At 39.8% G+C, this 17,999-nt stretch overlaps 2 protein-coding genes across 3 annotated transcripts in view; one reads left to right on the forward strand and one right to left on the reverse strand.

Moving 5' to 3' along the window:
* Nucleotides 1-70: 70 nt before the first annotated feature.
* On the reverse strand, nt 71-7,470 carry get4 (guided entry of tail-anchored proteins factor 4). Its single transcript, XM_026315400.1, has 9 exons — nt 7,286-7,470; nt 5,054-5,132; nt 4,550-4,631; nt 3,903-4,052; nt 3,384-3,522; nt 2,782-2,922; nt 2,580-2,655; nt 2,253-2,325; nt 71-2,112 (listed from the first exon to the last, which is right to left on the reverse strand). The coding sequence occupies exons 1-9, from the start codon at nt 7,423-7,425 to the stop codon at nt 2,021-2,023; spliced, it is 972 nt and encodes a 323-aa protein (XP_026171185.1). The 5' UTR covers nt 7,426-7,470; the 3' UTR covers nt 71-2,020.
* An 8,036-nt stretch (nt 7,471-15,506) lies between these two features.
* Nucleotides 15,507-17,999, forward strand: part of mrtfab (myocardin related transcription factor Ab) — a 39,236-nt gene continuing 36,743 nt past the window's right edge. Inside the window, exons 1-2 of one of the 2 annotated variants that reach the window (XM_026314830.1) lie at nt 15,507-15,650; nt 16,262-16,323. The gene's annotated coding sequence lies outside the window, so the exon portion shown is untranslated. Of the gene's footprint in view, nt 15,651-16,261; nt 16,324-17,999 lie in introns of those variants that run through there. The other variant, XM_026314838.1, reaches the window with a different exon arrangement.

The raw sequence follows: 17,999 nt of genomic DNA on the forward strand, positions 1-17,999 counted from the left end.
ACTTTCGGGGTAATGAAGCAAATATTCTTCCTGCACATGATGTGGAATAAAAAAAAAAGAAGGAATATACGTAGGAGAGCTTTTTATTACACTGGGTTTGTTATGTGTCAACCTAAAAGTCATTTTTGCCTCGATTTCCCTTTAGATACTCAACCTGAGTGGCATAACAGAGAGGCCTGGGGTAAGAGCTGGTCACCGGAGAGAATACTGATTCTGAATTGGATCTTTTGACATTACAATACAATTCTATTAAAGTCGAGTCATTTAAATATTGTTTTCAGGCATTTGTTGAACAGGAATTTTATATTTTCCCCTGACACAGTTAACTAATTCTTTGTCACATAACTAGTCTTTTTGTTGCACCTACACCAACAATTAGACACAATCACAGCAGAGCATGTACATTGACAACTCAACACTATTTTACCTCTTTGACATTGAGCCAGCCAGTCCAAAATGCCCAATACTAAAGAAATAAATAAGAAGTTATAAACTAAAAGAATAATCTGTGACATTTTTCAATTATTAAAAGAACTAATTATCAAGAATTGGCACTGTATTTCAGCAATTCTATTGTGTATTTTTATTTATTTGCTTTTTCAACCAAACATTGAATGCATTTTTCGAAACTTTGTAGCATCTTTCAATTTACAGATTCATTTTTTGTAACAGCTTTATTTAATATTGGATATTTTGGACTTTTATATCCCACACAGATAAAATAAACATTACTCTAAATTGGAAGACCTGTGGACATTTCTATTTTCCTAGTATTTAATGTAAATTTATCACTTGGGGTGGATTTGACCCCATAAGATTATCTGGAGAAGTTAGGGCTTTAAAAATAAAGGTTTCTTAAAAATGAGCTGACATCACCAGGCATGAAGAAAAAAATAGAAACTGAATGATGTGAGAAAAAAAAAAAAAAGAAAGCAATGAATAAGCAGAGGGAGTGTGTTATAAATAAAAGTGTGATAAATCACACTTTTTATTGTGCACAGGCTGAACTAATAAGGTACTGATACATGTCCAAAAACTGTTTAACAGTAATAAAGAAGAACACCAAAGGCGACATATGACTAAGCCAGAAATTACTGGGAAGGCAGCATTTTTTTAAATTTTTTGTTTTTTTATTCCATGCGAAGCAAAATTCATACTAACAGATGGGTTTTCACAGTGGCTCATTTTGCTCCCCTTAGTCAGCAAGTGCACCGTAAAAAGTGAGACCTCTACACTTGAGCTATTTTTATACACACAACTGTTTGTAACAATTCGCTTGCATCAAAAAATGACTTCCACCACTTTGATCCATAGGAGACACTGAGCGGACACTGATAACGCCCACAGAGCTCTGTCTTGTCCATAAAGCTAATGGATAAATTAGAGATAAGAAACTGAAAAGTGGCCTTAGCTACAAATAGGATTTAATTTACTACTGAAAGAAAAGACTTTCCACAGAACAATTTGTTAGAAAAATGCAAACAGCAGCAACATCGTGGCTCTGTTTGAACCCTGTGTGGCTGTCTGGCAAACAAAAGTGTTTGATAATTGTAGTGACTTGGCTAAACCTTCTTATAATGATGAAATCAACAGCATTATAAGAAGGGGTTTCACATGTTATGTGATCCTCTCCGCTGGGAGAGTCCAGCCATGCCCATCTCCTGGGAGCAGATCTGGTTTATAATCTCGTCTTAAAAATAAGAAACCCTAAACAGAGAGCAAGAGTCCCAAACTAACAAAAACAACTCAAATAAAAGAATATAACTGTACAATAATTCAACACAGGAAGAGTTTGCAGTTTGGTGCAGTCAGCCCAGGCGGTGCTGACAGGGGTGTCTTGGCGGCCTGATACTCACTCACTGATTTTACAACTGGATGGGTGGGATGGGGTTTCTCGAAACAGCACGCTTCTGAAAACACGGAGCACAACCTCTCCCCATCCTTGTTGTTATAGTGACAGAAAGAGACAGGGTGGTCTTCTTTTTGTGTTCATTTGCTCTCTTTTTCCTGGGCTGCAGACTCAGTCCAGCTCTATGGGGCTGCTGTCCTCCTGGGCTTCTTCGGCCCCGTCATCCTCCTCGCCCGACCCCATCAGGCTGTTCAGCAGGTTTCCTGCAGGGTGCAACAGAATGAGCATTGTTCTCATTTGTGGGGAAAAAATCTGGCCAGAGGCATTAATACAGTGGATCAGTTATTTGTGTGTAAATATTCCTTAATAATTGCTCAAATGTGCAAAAACTTGGACCACTCACCTAGTAGTCCACCGTATGATGGGGACTGTTTGGGTGGAACGCCAAAGAAAAGTTGTCCTATTCTGTCGAGATACTGAGGAGCCAGGAAGACGTCCAAAGGAAGAGAGGGACAGGGAGACATGGTCGAGATTAGGACTAGTTTCAAACTTATAACTGAAAGATCCAAAGATTATTTACATATAGTATGCAAGCATATTACACATGGAACACGTGGTGTGTTTCAGCTGCAGTCCCATTACTAAGGTCATTTTGTACATGATTACCACCTGATTACTGGATGAAATGAAGAAGAAATGCCTGATCATAAAGCAGTATCTTACCACTCACCTCATTATACATGGGGTCCCTCTTCAGGGAAGGTTGATATTGCTCACATAACACTGTGAAAACTGTTAATTTACCCCTGAAGAATCAAAGAGAAGTAAAGTTAAATGCTGCACATTGTTACTTTCCATCTATTCAAATACAAACTGGGTGATTTTTACTTGTTATTCATTCTCCAAGCTTGAAATAGGACATTCATCCTCACCCATCCACTGCCAGCAGCAGAAACCAGATAAAGTTTAGTAGGGGCTGGACAAAGGGAGGGCCTTTCTCTATGGACGGGTGTTTCTCTGTGTATGTGCTAAACACCACTGTAGCGCTGTTTTTGTTCTTTAAGCAAAGGAACCTGGAGGAAAAGGAGCATACAGAAATTTCACATATAGGTAATAATAAACGGAGAGGTTGAGAAAGGAAATATGACAAAGTGTGACACAGATGGATGGCAGATCAGGAACATAACGTCAGAAAATTAAAGACACTGTTAAGAAACTGTCAGCAAACAGAAAATGGATACGATTAAAGGCTGACAAGAAAATGATGCCTCTGAATACACACGTTCAATATCTACATCTTGAATTTAATCTCAAAGTCCAGACAACATTTAGCTAACAATAGAACTATTACAGTACTTCAAGTTGGAGATCAAATATATACTACATATATACTACAATACTTTTGTCAGGTCAGGAGTTCAAGGTGTTTTGTAAAAATGACAGAATTACTGTCAGAATTACTAATATCTGCAACTTGGACATGAATGAATAATATTGGTGATAACATGTGGGACAATAACATGTGGGGACATACTGTAGGACGGCCTGCACCACAAACATGTCGACCTCGCTGCGGAAGCCTCGTGACGCCGAATACTCCACCAGCATCTGCGCACAGCCCTCCCCGTCAGCCGAACGCAGGAAGTGGTAACGGGACTCGCTGTAGTTTTGCTCTGTAGGCACAAAAATCTCAATATTTGAAGGGACAGGGCAGCTGGCACATTAACAACAATGTTAAGGGCAACACACACCAGCCACATGCTGAGAACGGTGGCTGATCTTGATGTGGGTTGACAAGCATCACAAGGATACTGGTGTGTGTGGTTTGCACAGATTGCAGTAGGCCTCAATGTTATTCTTCATATGGGTATAATAGGCTTGTCTTATAAATTGTTGATTTACTCCTTTACACAGACACAATTACTGACTGAATACTAGGTACAGCTTTTCAACTGTTCCATATCAATAAAATCTATATTTAGTCATAATTTGTGACAGGCAAAGAAATTGTTTTTATCCCCTACACCGCATAAGCTAAACGATTAACTATTACCTTTCCACAAAGTGACAGCGAGCAGCTGATGTAGTCTGGGGTGGCCCAACTTGCCGGATCCTCCTGTGGACCATTTCAAGGCTCTGGACACAAACGCTACTCTCTCTGGGGAGTTCTGGTCCATCTGGCTGAACAGCTCAGCCAGATTTTCTACAAAACATGCAAACAACCCTGACATCATGAGAGAACATCCCTACCAGTTTGAAATGTCCTATTGTACTGTGCTCAAGAAACGCAGGCTTCTCTGAATGTCATGACATTTTATAGCTGCATCATTTGCCAGTGATTATGCAGAATAGGTACGCTCCTAACAGATCTGGCAGATCAGTACATGTTCTAGGCCATTCAAAAAAGCTGAAGCATCTTCCAGTGGGAATTTAATCAACTTTAAAATTTGACATTTTATGTGCTCCTTATATCTGTTTTAAAATAGTGCAATCGTTCAGTGAAATACACTATATTTATTTTCAGCAACAACAACAGAAGACCAGCACATTTGATGTTAACATGAATTTTTCTTTCCCACAATAAAAAGGACAGCAGATATAAAAACACACTGCATCTATCCATTCTTGCAGAACTGCTCAGAAACGTGTACTCTGTACTACAATTAGTCTTGTAGTTAAAACTTAAAGATTCTTACTCACCTAATATATCATCTTCAATTTTTGTCTCAGATTTCTCCAACACTTCCAGCACAAGCATGGAGAGATCTGCTGCACTGTTTTGCTGCAGAGAAAGACAAGTCTGAAGTATCATGAAGTCACCTGCTAACTGGGAGAGTGGTCGTGAAACGTGCGCACTCTCAAGACTACAAATCTAAATCATTTCTCACACATGCATGAAAAAAAAAAAAGGTTTACTGTGATTGACTTAATTAAAGCCTGGAAACCTGACAATACACACATAACACAAACTGTAAGTGCAACTATTCTCAAAAACTAGTTTGTATGTTATTTGATCAGTAATCATCACGTACTGTATTGTTGAACAATCCAATACACAACTCAAGCTTTTATTTTACAAGCAGTTTCACTTGGCAAACTGGCAACATTAGAGTTCACTCTGACATTATAAATTATACAGACTCTCAGGAACACAGTATCCTAACATCACATTAAGTTGTGGCAAAATTTAATGTAAGCATATACCTGGTTATAGCTGAAGAAGAGCAGAGCGCCATTGTACATCAGTTCCCTGGCCTCAGCATGTTTTGCCTGTGACATGTACCTGGTGGAAGACAAGTGTGTCACGATTACACATGGGATGATACGATCTGCTTACCAAGGCAGACAAATGTTGTCTGCATCATGATTATTTACCACACAAAACTGCAAGCTGAGATACATGCACACTGGTTTTATTTGAGATACAACATATAAATGTGAATATTTGAATTAGTACATATTCTTTATTGTTATTTATTCTACTAGTGTAGCATTATAGAGGCTTCTCATTCTACATGTACAGTGGTGTGAAAAAGTGTTGACCCCCTTCCTGATTTCTTATTTTTTTGCATGTTTGTCACACTTTAATATTTCAGATTATCAAACAAATTTAAATATTAGTCAAAGATAACAAGTAAACACATCATGCAGTTTTTAAATGAAGGTTTTTATTATTAAGTGTTAAAAAGTGTTTGCCCCCTAAACCTAATAACTGGTTGGGCCACCCTTAGCACCAGCAACTGCAATCAAGCCTTTGCAATAACTTGCAATGAGCCTGTTCCAGCACTGTGGAGGAATTTTGGCCCACTCATCTTTGCAGAATTGTTGTAATTCAGCCACATTGGAGGGTTTTCGAGCATGAACAGGCTTTTTAAGATCATGCCACAACATCTCAGTCAGATTCAGGTCAGGACTTTGACTAGGCCGCTCCAAAGTCTTCATTTGGTTTTTCTTCAGCCATTCAGAGGTGGACTTGCTGGTGTATTTTGGATCATTGTCCTGCTGCATAACCCAAGTTCGCTTCAGCTTGAGGTCACGAACAGATGGCCAGACATTCTCCTTCAGGATTTTTTGGTAGACAGCAGAATTCATGGTTCCATTTACCATAGCAAGTCTTCCAGGTCGACCTGTCCAGGGTGTACCCCTGCCTTTCACCTGAGAGAGAACTGGGATAGGCTCCAGCAGATCCCCGTGACCCTGAGCCAGGAAAAGCGGGTATAGAAGATGGATGGAAGTCTTCCAGGTCTTGAAGCAGCAAAACAGCCCCAGACCACCACACTACCACCACCATATTTTACTATTGGTATGATGTTCTTTTTCTGAAATGAAGTTACTTTTACGCCAGATGTAATGGGACACACACCTTCCAAAAAGTTCAACCTTTGTCAGTCGTCAGTATTTTCCCAAAAGTCTTTGGCATTTGGTCTTGGACGTTTTCTGTCAAAATTGAGGATTTTGTTTTTCCTTAATAATAAAATCCTTCATTTAAAAACTGCATGATGCATGATGAGAACTAACTACAGATACTTGTTATCTTTGACTAACATTTAAATTTGTTTGATGATCTGAAACATTAAAGTGTGACAGACATGCAAAAAAATAAGGAATCAGGAAGGGGGCCAACACTTTTTCACACCACTGTATCTATACGTTCTTAGGAGTTAATATTACATTGGCTTTCTGTTTATTTGGATTGAATTTTAAACAAATTACTATTTTACTAAACTGTCACAGCACAACTAACCTGTCCATTCCCACAATTAACATCCAGGTTATACTCCGTATTGGAGATGTAGAACCTATTGGATACCAATAAGTGTGGGAAAACGGACCCAAATTACTTCTGGCCAGATTCTGCAAACCTGACAGTGGTCATAACCAGCTAACCAGCTGTGGCTCAACATATTTTAAAGCCAAACCAGTCCGGGAATCCTAACACAGACTAAAGTCAGGCGGTGCAGTTACGTTTTGCGACTACCTGGCTAAATGCTACCAGAGGACTGTAGCAACTACTAACGTTATGTTAAGGGTACGACAACGATTAACAAACCTGTCTGCTGTGTTCAGTTCATTTCTATGTGAAACACCTTTACTGACAACAAAATAACCTCTAGTCTTTGCCTGTCTTCCAGTAGCAGCCCAGCTAACTCTGCTTCGGGCTATCATTAGCTGATAGCGTTAGTTGTAACGTTGCTGCTAAACTGAGCAGCTAGCTAACTAAGTAGCCGTAGTTAGCAGTCCCGGTCTGAGACTAGTTAGATCGGCACTATATTTGTCCAAACAAATAGAGGGGTCGACGTGTGTGGGCGGGCCAGTGGTGAATTTCACCCAATCACAAACGGGCAGGTATAGAAGCAAGGTTGACAGCAGAATGATCTCGAACAAACAGGCCCCAAAACCAAATGAGAAATACACGAACGCGAAACGAAGTCTTACCTAAAAAATAAAGTCCTGTACATCTGATGTGCCTCATAGTAATCCCCCTTTTCTACGCTGGCTCGCAGTTTTCCTTCCACCCTCTGAACACCTCCTCGGTTTCTGGCACTGGAGCACCTCAGAGACTCCTGCTCCGACATCGTCGTTGCTCCGCAGCAGCTCTCTACCCAAGTGTTGACACTGGCAACGCGACAGCCTAAAACACTGACCTTCTTCGCTTGCCGTAGCCGGTCTGTTATACTACGTTTGGTCATAAACGTGTATCCACGTGTTTGTATCTGCGGGTATTTGACTGGGAGATCAAACTGTTGGGACACTAGCTGAGGTGACGGACCCCTATCCCATGCCAGTGTTTACAATTCATTACCTACTTTAGGCAAAGTATTAGGATTAACAGTTTGGTGTGTCAGGTTATTTAAGAAACATGCCCTCACAAATAACAAAGGTACATTATTAAAAACAACAGTTAATGCAGAAAACAGGAATTATCAGATTTTGTTCCATTTGCAAATGGACTCACACTTTCAAAAACTATCTGCTCCTGCAGCCTCACCATACTATTGGAGGCTATTTCTTATGAAGTCACAAAAAATGTTCTTGTTTTCACATTTAAGACTCCTGAGTCTATAAAATCATTTTGTTTACAAGTTCAATTTTGGCATTTAAGCATCTGTGAGGCAAGAGTACATTGATTGTAATGTGTTCATTCGTAAAGAAGACATTTTTTGAGCCAGGGAGACACATAATAAAGAGTAAAGACTACCCTGCTTCATTATTTTCATTGTATTTTGTTTGGAACAATAAGGCAAAGTCTTCTATTTTTAGCTTCATTAGCTAATAATACTTTATTTGTATATATATTATTGGATTTTTTACATGACCAACATCGGCTTTACTAAGATGTATAAAATGCTTAATACATTTATTGATAATCAAAACACACCAGAGACAAAAAAAAGTTCAGTACAATATATTTATTGGTATAGGAGCCAAATTCAAAATGTTTTCCAACTAATAATAATATTTTAAATGAAATTCCAAAGATCTTGTGTTACACACGTCACAGATGGAGACAATCGATGGTGTGGGAATGTTCCTTTATTATTTCTCACATTGCTCACCTGTAGACATAAATTAATACAGCATTGATGAGCGGTGGCTTTCACTGAACTGCTTCCCGCTTACGACTGAACTGATTTGCTTTTGCCGTAAGAGCCTTGCTGTCAGTCCTCTCAGCGCCACTACTGCCATCAAGCGGCGTAACATGTGTATTACACTATGATTTGCCTTAATTCTACGTGACTTCACAGCTTTACTAAGATGTATAAAATGCTTAATACATTTATTGATAATCAAAACACACCAGAGAAAAAAATAAGTTCAGTACAATATATTTATTGGTATAGAAGCCAAATTCAAAATGTTTTCCAATTAATAATAATATTTTAAATGAAATTCCAAAGAGCTTGTACAAGGACCCTTTCTGGGTCAGAAAATCGCAGTCCGGAAGCAATTAGCTGCAACCAACCTCACAAGAAAGAGATGTAGAACACAGGAAAACATGACATTATAAAGTTAGCCAGGAATCACATCTTATTGGTTGACTACAGGTGGGGCAAGTCACGGTTTAGACTTGACTTGCCCTTCGTTGGCCGGTGCCAGTCACACTATATTGTACAACACATTCTTTAATACATACAACTAATACAAGTTCACACAATGATATATATAATACTAAATAAGTAAATGTAAACCGTGGTTTTCTATCTGCAGAAGCCTTCACCTTCCCTATCCACTCTGTATGTCTCTTCACACCGTGGAGACAGTACTTTTAAGCTTTCTCCTTACCTTACTGGCTTTCTAGGCCTGCACAACTCCTTATAACAATGTAAACATAAATAATAATCATAATAATAAATCAGCTAAATAATGCTATGCTAATGCTATGCTAAATGAATAATACATTTTTCCCAACAAAATCCACAGCATGGGTGACAACACAACCATTAAGAAAACTAAATAAATAAAAGTCCTGTCAGATGGGGAGTCTCCCATGGACCCTGAAGTTGTACACACAGGTGTAGTCGATGTTTCCCCAGTTGTTCTCAATCTCTAGCTGCATGTACCTAAAAACCTGCAAGTTTGGATTCTGGAAGGAGACAAGAGAGAACATGAATGAAGAGAAGTCAGGTGCATGTGACATTTATGTGGAAAACATGATATGTTCATGTGAATCAGTTTTAAATAGTTGTTTGTTGAGCTGAAGCAGTTTGCAGCCACTTAAATGGCAGGCAGGATCACAATTAAATCCAGTCTCTACTTTTGGTCCTGTACATTTGTTTTGTTTTGTTTTTGGTGTGTTTGAATGGTACAAAATAAAAATGCTTGATTGTATCACTCACAGACACTTCAAAGGTCTGAAATGCTGCACCGTCCTGATCATAATCTAGCGTTCCCAAATAGGTCCCTTCCTCATCCGTGGTCCACATTCCCTGAAAGAGAAACACAGAGATCAGTGTCAGCTCAGTGTGCACTATAGGAATAATAATACATCTGTGCAAGAGAACAACAGAAAATCTGCAACTTACATAGACAGAAAACTGCTTCGGTGCACTTTCTATGATGCCGGCAGGTGACTGGCTTTTAGTTATATGGCCCAGTGTCACGTGAGTGATTGAGATTGGGTGGGACAGTGAGATGACTAAATGTCCCTGTTCCCCTGAGAAGCACCAGCATTGTCCAGGAAGAAATGCTGAACGTCCCTGAAGGGAGAAAATGTTTTAGTGTCAGTGGTTCAAGAACTTAATTTGTTTCTCTGTGTTTCATATTAAAAATTAGAAGTGTAATTCCAATACACTTTAAAATAAGAACTGATAATGTAGCATTTAGGAATGTGGCCGTGTCCCCACCTGAATCACTCTTTTTTGCATTGTAGAGGAATAATGCCAGTAGAATATTCTGTCCCACAGTAGTTCAGTGCGTTTATGGGGCCAGTATGTGTCAGAAGAAAGTAGCTGTAGGACTCTGGCACCTGCACTCATGATCAGTTGCATGCAAAGTTACAAATCAACCAAGTTCCATTAACACAGATGTTAGTGTCATGATGACATAAATGGAGATGGAAAGGATTCATTACCTTGTGACTCTAAGGCAAAGTTTGGTATTGTGTCGACTACAGGAAGAAATCTGTCCATCCGTTCTCTATGGAACTTGATTTCCTCGTGGGCCTCTTTTAAATGCTCCTGCATTTGTGAAAGTACTAAACGACATAAAACAAAAAGGTTAGAAATATGATTTTTATTGACAGGAGTCTCTGCAAACCTGGATCAGAGACTAAAATAAAACAACTGCTCCAGGTTTTACTCTAGAAATGATTGTTTTTAGTAGGAAGTTAAGTGACTCACCAAAAACCATGAGAACCAGCAGCATGAGGCCACCGACATATTTTGCTGTGACTGCAGAGAGAGAAACAGGGTGTTTGATAACAAGGTAAAAATATAACTGAAACTAGTTTTTCTCATATAAACTGCTGCGGTTACAGGTGAGAGACAGTTACTTACTTGTATTTCCTCTTCTCTCTGGGCCAGTCACTGGGGTCCTAAGAGTAGGGTCACTTGGGATCGAAATATCACTGGGCTGGGTCTCTTTCATGTTGTTTCCCATCGAGAAATTATCTTGTCTTCTATGGAGACTTTTCTTCCTCCGACAGACCCTAAAAGGTAAAGGTTGAGAAAGAGGTTGTGTGAAGATGTATAATGTGCTACCTTCATTGCAGGTTTACATGCAGATGTGCAAACACTCCAACAACCTACCTGTTTAAGACCTCGTTGTAGGAGACAACTACAATTCCTTCCTCATTGTAATATCCTGCCTTTTGTAAACGAAACCTTCTTCGCAACATGACTGGAAAATGGTAGAAAGACAGAGACACAGGGACAAATCAGTGGCATGTTGACCTAGTTCCACACTGTTTACTACGGATGCTTGTACTGTGTATTATCACAATCGACGAAAGTCATTAATGACAGCTGGGTAATGCAACTGTCAGCACATGTGCATTTGCCTTCCCTTTCACTATAAGAAAAAATAGGCTACACTTATAATTTAACAAACTTCCATGAATAGACAAACTACAAAAAGACATTAGACCGCTACAATGTACAATCCACTATATCAAATTAAGTGAATAAAAATAAAATCCCATTAAGTATTGACATGTCAGTTGACTTGTACTGCTGTACCCAAAGACGTTTTAAAGCAGAGGAACGTTTTTAGTGAACTCCTACAACAGACATTAACATTAATTTTGCAACAAGTTCATGTGCCAAGTGTCAAATGTGCAGCTCTTATTTACCTCTTATTTTTTGCAGTGAAAAATGTACGTGTAAGCACCTCAGACGTGTGAGCAGACTGTAGACTGAATTCTGCAGCTTTGACACCTGACGTAATGATTCGTCATTAACGTCCTTTGGAATGTTCGTACGTTCTATATGCAAATGAGCTCGGAACCGGCTCTACTGACCTCTGACCCTTCAATTGATGAGACGTTCTTGTTTTCAATTATTCTACTATTATTTTTTAGGTGCAGCATAAACTACTTTCTACATTCAAAAGATAGCGTATATTTTTCTTTTCCAAGACTCAAGAGTAGATTCACGATTTTTATGTGCGTTTTTTTTACTATAGTAAATATAATATTTACAGTATCACAATAATACAAAAATACAATAAACACAATATATTATGTATAATATTAAGTATAGCATGGTTGTGAAATCAATTGTTGGAGTAAAATATACAATATTTCCCTTTACAAGGTGGGGCAGATTTATCCTCTGCATCTGAAGTCTTTTGTGTCCACGGCCATAAGACTCTATAATTCCATAATATGAACAATAACACACACACACCACATACACACGCATGCATGCACACACACACATACACACATACATACACACACACACACACACACAAAACCCCAAAAATAAATAATTACTTTATGACTTTTCTACATACAAGTTAATTGCTTTATTACTTTATTAATTACTATTAATTTATATAATATAAATAATATTAAATTTAATAACTTTAAATGAGAATAACTGCTGTAACAATTTAATTTCCCCTTGGGGAATAAAGTACTTCTGCTTCTTCTTCTTCTTCTTCTTCTTCTTCTGTGTTCAAGACAATAAGTATTCCTAATAGACAGGACAGAAAGAATGCAACCACAAGGGGGCATAATCCAATGTCTTCATGTGCCTGTTCCAGGTCCAGGTAAATGCAGACGGTTGTGTCAGGAAGAGCATCCGACGTAAAATTTAAGCCAAATCAAACGTGCGAATCACAAATATGACTTCCATACCAGATCGGTCACAGCCTGGGTTAACAACAACCACCACTGGTGCTGTTGACCTACAGGGTGCCAGTGGAAATTGGACTACTGTTGGTCGAAGAAGGAGAGGAGGAAGGTGTGTTCATAGGCAAAGAGAGAAGAGGAAGGGCAGGAGTGTAGGACTTAGAGTAGGGACTTTGAATGTAGGGACTTTGTCAGGGAAAACTAGAGAGTTGGCTGATATGATGGAGAGAAGAAAGGTGGATATCTTGTGTGTTCAGGAGACCAGGTGGAAAGGTTGCAAGGCCTATAGATTAGGTGCAGGGTTCAAGCTGTTTTATCATGGTGTGGATGGAAAGAGGAATGGAGTAGGAGTTATCCTGAAGGAGGATTTTGCTAGGAATGTTCTGGAGGTGAAGAGAGTGTCAGATAGGGTGATGAGTCTGAAGCTGGAAGTTGAAGGTGTGATGTTGAATGTTGTCAGTGGTTATGCCCCACAGATAGGATGTGAGTTAGAAGAGAAGGAGAAATTCTGGAGGGAGATGGATGAGGTGATTCAGGGTATCCCTAGTGGTGAGAGAGTGGCGATTGGGACAGACTTCAACGGACATGTTGATGAGGGAAACAGAGGTGACGAGGAAGTGATGGGTAAGTTTGGTATGCAGGACGGGAATGTAGAAGGACAGATGGTGGTAGACTTCTCAAAAAGGATGGAAATGGCTGTAGTGAACACATTTTTCCAGAAAAGGGAGGAGCATAGGGTGACATATAAGAGTGGAGGCAGGAGCACACAAGTTGATCACATCTTGTGTAGACGTTCCAACCTGAAAGAGATCAGTGACTGGAAAGTAGTGGCTGGGGAGAGTGTAGCCAGACAGCATAGGATGGTGGTGTGTAGGATGACTCTGGTGGTGAGGAAGATGAAGAGGACAAGGGCAGAGCAGAGGACCAAGTGGTGAAAGTTGAAAAAGGAACAGTGTTGTGTGGTTTTCAGGGAGGAGCTGAAACAGGCTCTGGGAGGTCAGGAGGTTCTTCCAGATGACTGGACAGCTACAGCTAAAGTGATCAGGGAGACAGGTAGGAGGGTACTTGGTGTGTCATCTGGAAAGAGGAAAGCAGATAAGGAGACTTGGTGGTGGAACGAGGAAGTTCAAGAGTGTGTTACGAGGAAAAGGTTAGCTAAGAAGAAGTGGGACACTGAGAGGACAGAAGAGAACAGACAGAGAGATGCAGCGTAAGGTGAAGGTAGAGGTGGCAAAGGCCAAACAAAGGGCGTATGAGAATTTGGGAATGATGGAAGGATGTGCAGCAGGTTAGGGTGATTAAGGACAGGGATGGAAATGTGTTGACAGGTGCCACAAGTGTGATGGAAAGATGGAAGGAATACTTTGAAGAGCTGATGAATGAGGAAAACGTTACTTCAAGGTGAAGGTGGGACTGCACCAAGGATCGGCTTTGAGCCCCTTCTTGTTTGCTGTGGTGATGGACAGGCTGACAGATGAGGTTAGACAGGAATCTCCATGGACCATGATGTTTGCAGATGACATTGTCATCTGTAGTGAGAGCAGAGAGCAGGTGGAGGAAAATCTAGAGAGGTGGAGGTTTGCTCTGGAAAGGAGAGGAATGAAGGTTAGCCGCAGTAAACCGAGTACATGTGTGTAAATGAGAGGGACTCAAGTAGAACGGTGAGGTTACAGGGAGTAGAGGTGAAGAAGGTGGAGGATTTTAAGGACCTAGGGTCAACAGTCCAGAACAACGGAGAGTGTGGACAAGAAGTGAAGAGACGTGTGCAAGCAGGTTGGAACGGGTGGAGGACAGTGTCAGGTGTGATGTGTGACAAAAGAGTGTCAGCAAGAATGAAAGGAAAGGTGGACAAGACAGTGGTGAGACCAGCAATGTTGTCTGGTTTAGAGACAGTGGCACTGAGAAAAAGACAGGAGGCAGAGCTGGAGGTATCAGAGCTGAAGATGTTGAGGTTCTCTCTGGGAGTGACGAGGATGGATAGGATCAGGAATGAGGGCATCAGAGGGACAGCTCATGTCAGATGTTTTGGAGAAAAAGCCAGGGAAGCCAGATTGAGATGGTTTGGACATGTTCAGAGGAGGGACAGTGAATACATTGGTAAAAGGATGCTGAGGTTAGAGCTGCCAGGAAGGAGGCCTAGAGGAAGACCAAAGAGGAGGTTCTTGGATGAAGGGAGCAGCCGAAAGGAAAAGAAGAAGAAGAAGATTAGACAGGACAGAAAGACATACATGGTTACAGTGCAAATCAGTGTAAAGTTAGTTTGGTGCTGCACACCTGCTTCATGTTTCTAAAGTAACGTATAGAAAACCAACCTGACGATGTGTTTACAGTATGTCTGATAATAACCATTTGAACTAATGTGAGCACATTTTGAAGTAAGAAATTACCAAACTAATTTATGTTTATGTGAAAACTAAGCAGAAACTCACAAAAAAAAAAAAAAAATCCCAAAAGAAATCAAGAATGGAAAGGATGCTCCAACAAATTCATGTTTCTTTAGTTTGTTGTATTTCGTGTTTATTGGTTGTATTGGCTGAAGAATTGACAAAAGTGTTTGTAACACTACAAACATAATACCCAAAGTTGGATCGTCTACAACAAAAGACACTCACAGTGTTACATAAACCTGTAGCTGCTGCCTCCAGGCTGCACAGTCTGACACTAGATGGAGACAGACACTGTACAAGGGAACGTATCTCTGGTTATAAGTACTGCATAACTCCATCTGCAATTTACTTTACCCATTTAGTCTTTAATACAATACGGTTTATTTCTGAGATAGTATTGTGTTTGACACGTGTAGGAAGGACTCTTGTTCTGTCTCCTGGTGCAGAGGAGTAGCGTTAGCGGTTTGCTGATGGGAAAGGTGTTGTGAAGGAAGTGGGTCTTTGCGTCCCACGCAGAGGAGGGTTTTCCGGTTAAAGTTTCCTTTGTGATTCGGAAGTGCTGCTGTGATGCCAAAGCTGTTTATCCTTAGACACATCACACAAGTGGCGACCATGATAAGTAAGCTCATAAACACATAGTAAATGCGTAGTTTCGGAGCATTCATTTGTTTCCTAATGAAGAAAAAAGCCGCAGCGTGACGGGACTACGCTGAACAGCTAGCTAGCGGTTAGCGGTAACTAACGCCAGACTGTTATATCATGCTAATGGCAGCTAGCTAACTTGGAGTGTCTGCAGAGGAGCCGGGTGGGTTTTAGATGTAGTGGGTGCTAACAATTAGTGCGTTTTTCTGTCGTTGGTGACCTTTTACGTTTATCATATCGCCTGTGTGACATTTTATATAGTAGCATCACTTTAAGTCGCGTCTTAAGTGACGCAAGCTAACCCTAGCTTAGCATGTGTGTCTATTTTGGACAGTGACAGCTGTGGGCTGCTGCCCTATGACATCCGTGGAGAGGCCTCCAGAGCCCCAGATTATCAGTTTTCATGAGTCTTTTTTAACCTCGCTTACTCTTTTGCACACACCCTCCTTACACTAATGAAGATACTGCTGCTCAGTAACATAAGCTTTAAAGTAATAGAGGAATATATGGGAGGTTTGTTCGAAAAGACGACACTTGTTCTCTGCTGAAGCTTTTTGTTTGTTTGTTTTTTTAAATGTTTTTCAACAGACCCATTCGAAGCCCACTCTCTCTGAAATGGGAAAACGGCACTTCAGGATTCTTTAATACAGGTAAGGAACAAGCCTGGTTTCTGTTTAGTTTATGACAGTGCAGCAGGGAGCCATATTCTCCACTTGGCTGCTTCAAACTGAGGGCGTTTCAGTTCTAGGTAGTGGTTTTCCTGTTTCTGATAGTTTAAAAAAACCATGGCTGTCAGGAGGAATGTATCTCTGTTGTGTGTGCTAACTTGTAGTGTAATCATATCTGAAAGCTAGTGTGGGCGTGTAGACAGGAATGCTATAGTTCTAAATATCTCTTTCTAATGCTTTGTACCAGATTAGTACACACTGCATGTTCAAACAGCAGCCCTCTGTTGGGAAAGTAACGATGAAGCAGCTGCTTATGCAGTAAGCATTTGAAAAGCCATCTGTTTAAAATGGTGCGGTTAATAAACTGCAAAACATCTGATATCAAGGTCACTGTAGGGTAGATTATTGTGTACACTGCAGCACCTTAAAGCCACACATTTTCACACTTTCTTATATCTTCCTTAGAGATATGCATCTCAAACTGATGTTTGTACTGAGACAGAGAGCACATGTTGTGCCTTGCATTGTTATTGAGCATGCACTGTCCCAGATGCTAGTAATATTGTTCAATATTTGTCAAAGTGCTGACTGATTTCTTTATAGAAATATAAAATATAAATCTGACCGTTACTGTTTGATTGAATAAGTGCTGCATTTTAGCACCCCTGAATTTCTCTATTATATTATTTACTTTCTTTCCTAAACCAGTTTCCCGGTTTGTTTTTCCTCAGTCTGAGTTCTTATTGTAAAAGCTTGTGATTCACTTGGCTTGACTTGTTTTGGCTGTTAACATATTATTTCAAGAGTCTAATAAGATCAGTAAAAAATGAACATGCAAAAGTAACTTCTGTTTTTCCTGTCAAGGTAGTATTGTTCTAGGCAGTCGGTTAGTTAGATTAGCAGATATACCAGAGAATTTGCTCCCTGATGCTGTCATGACATAACATAACATGAGTGCCGTAGCAAGGACTGGAAGATATTAGGAGGTTTGATATGAATCCAGGATGATGAAAGATTTTAACACTTATGACTTCACATACAGTATGTGATAATGATTTACTATTCCATTAATCTAAATACTGTTTTGGTTTTAAATATACAATCATGTTTGCATTATCTATTAAGATCTGCTTCATCCAAAATATAAACACACTCAAATCCATAAGACAAATTAAGATGTCACCTAACATCATTAGATGAGAAAGAAACAAACAAGACTTAAACAAGGTCACAGGCACCATGACTGGATTTTCAGCCTGAGTACTTGGTTTTTACTGATTGAAATGTTATCTGTGTAAAATGGAGTATCAAAAAGTGTCAAATACTGAAGGCTGGTGTGAAACTGTTTTTGTACACCAGCCTGTTATTAGACAGTTGTTATGTAGCCCTCAAACTCTGAAGATATTCTTATATCTCTGTTTCAATTTGCTTGATTATATTTGTGCCATATTCTAAAAAGCATAGCAAAAGGTCTTAAATGTATTCTATTTGACATCAAGTACATTTAGTGTTTACGTTTGTGAGAGAGAAGAGTGACATCTCAAGAGAACACCGCAGCATTGTTTTCAGCCCTGCTGTGCAATAATGACAGAATCCCCATCAGAACTCCACCACTAATAAACACATATTTGCAGAGAGAGCAAGACAGAGATCAACAC

The sequence above is a fragment of the Mastacembelus armatus genome, chromosome 19 (assembly GCF_900324485.2).
Source record: "Mastacembelus armatus chromosome 19, fMasArm1.2, whole genome shotgun sequence".
Classification (NCBI taxonomy): domain Eukaryota; kingdom Metazoa; phylum Chordata; class Actinopteri; order Synbranchiformes; family Mastacembelidae; genus Mastacembelus; species Mastacembelus armatus.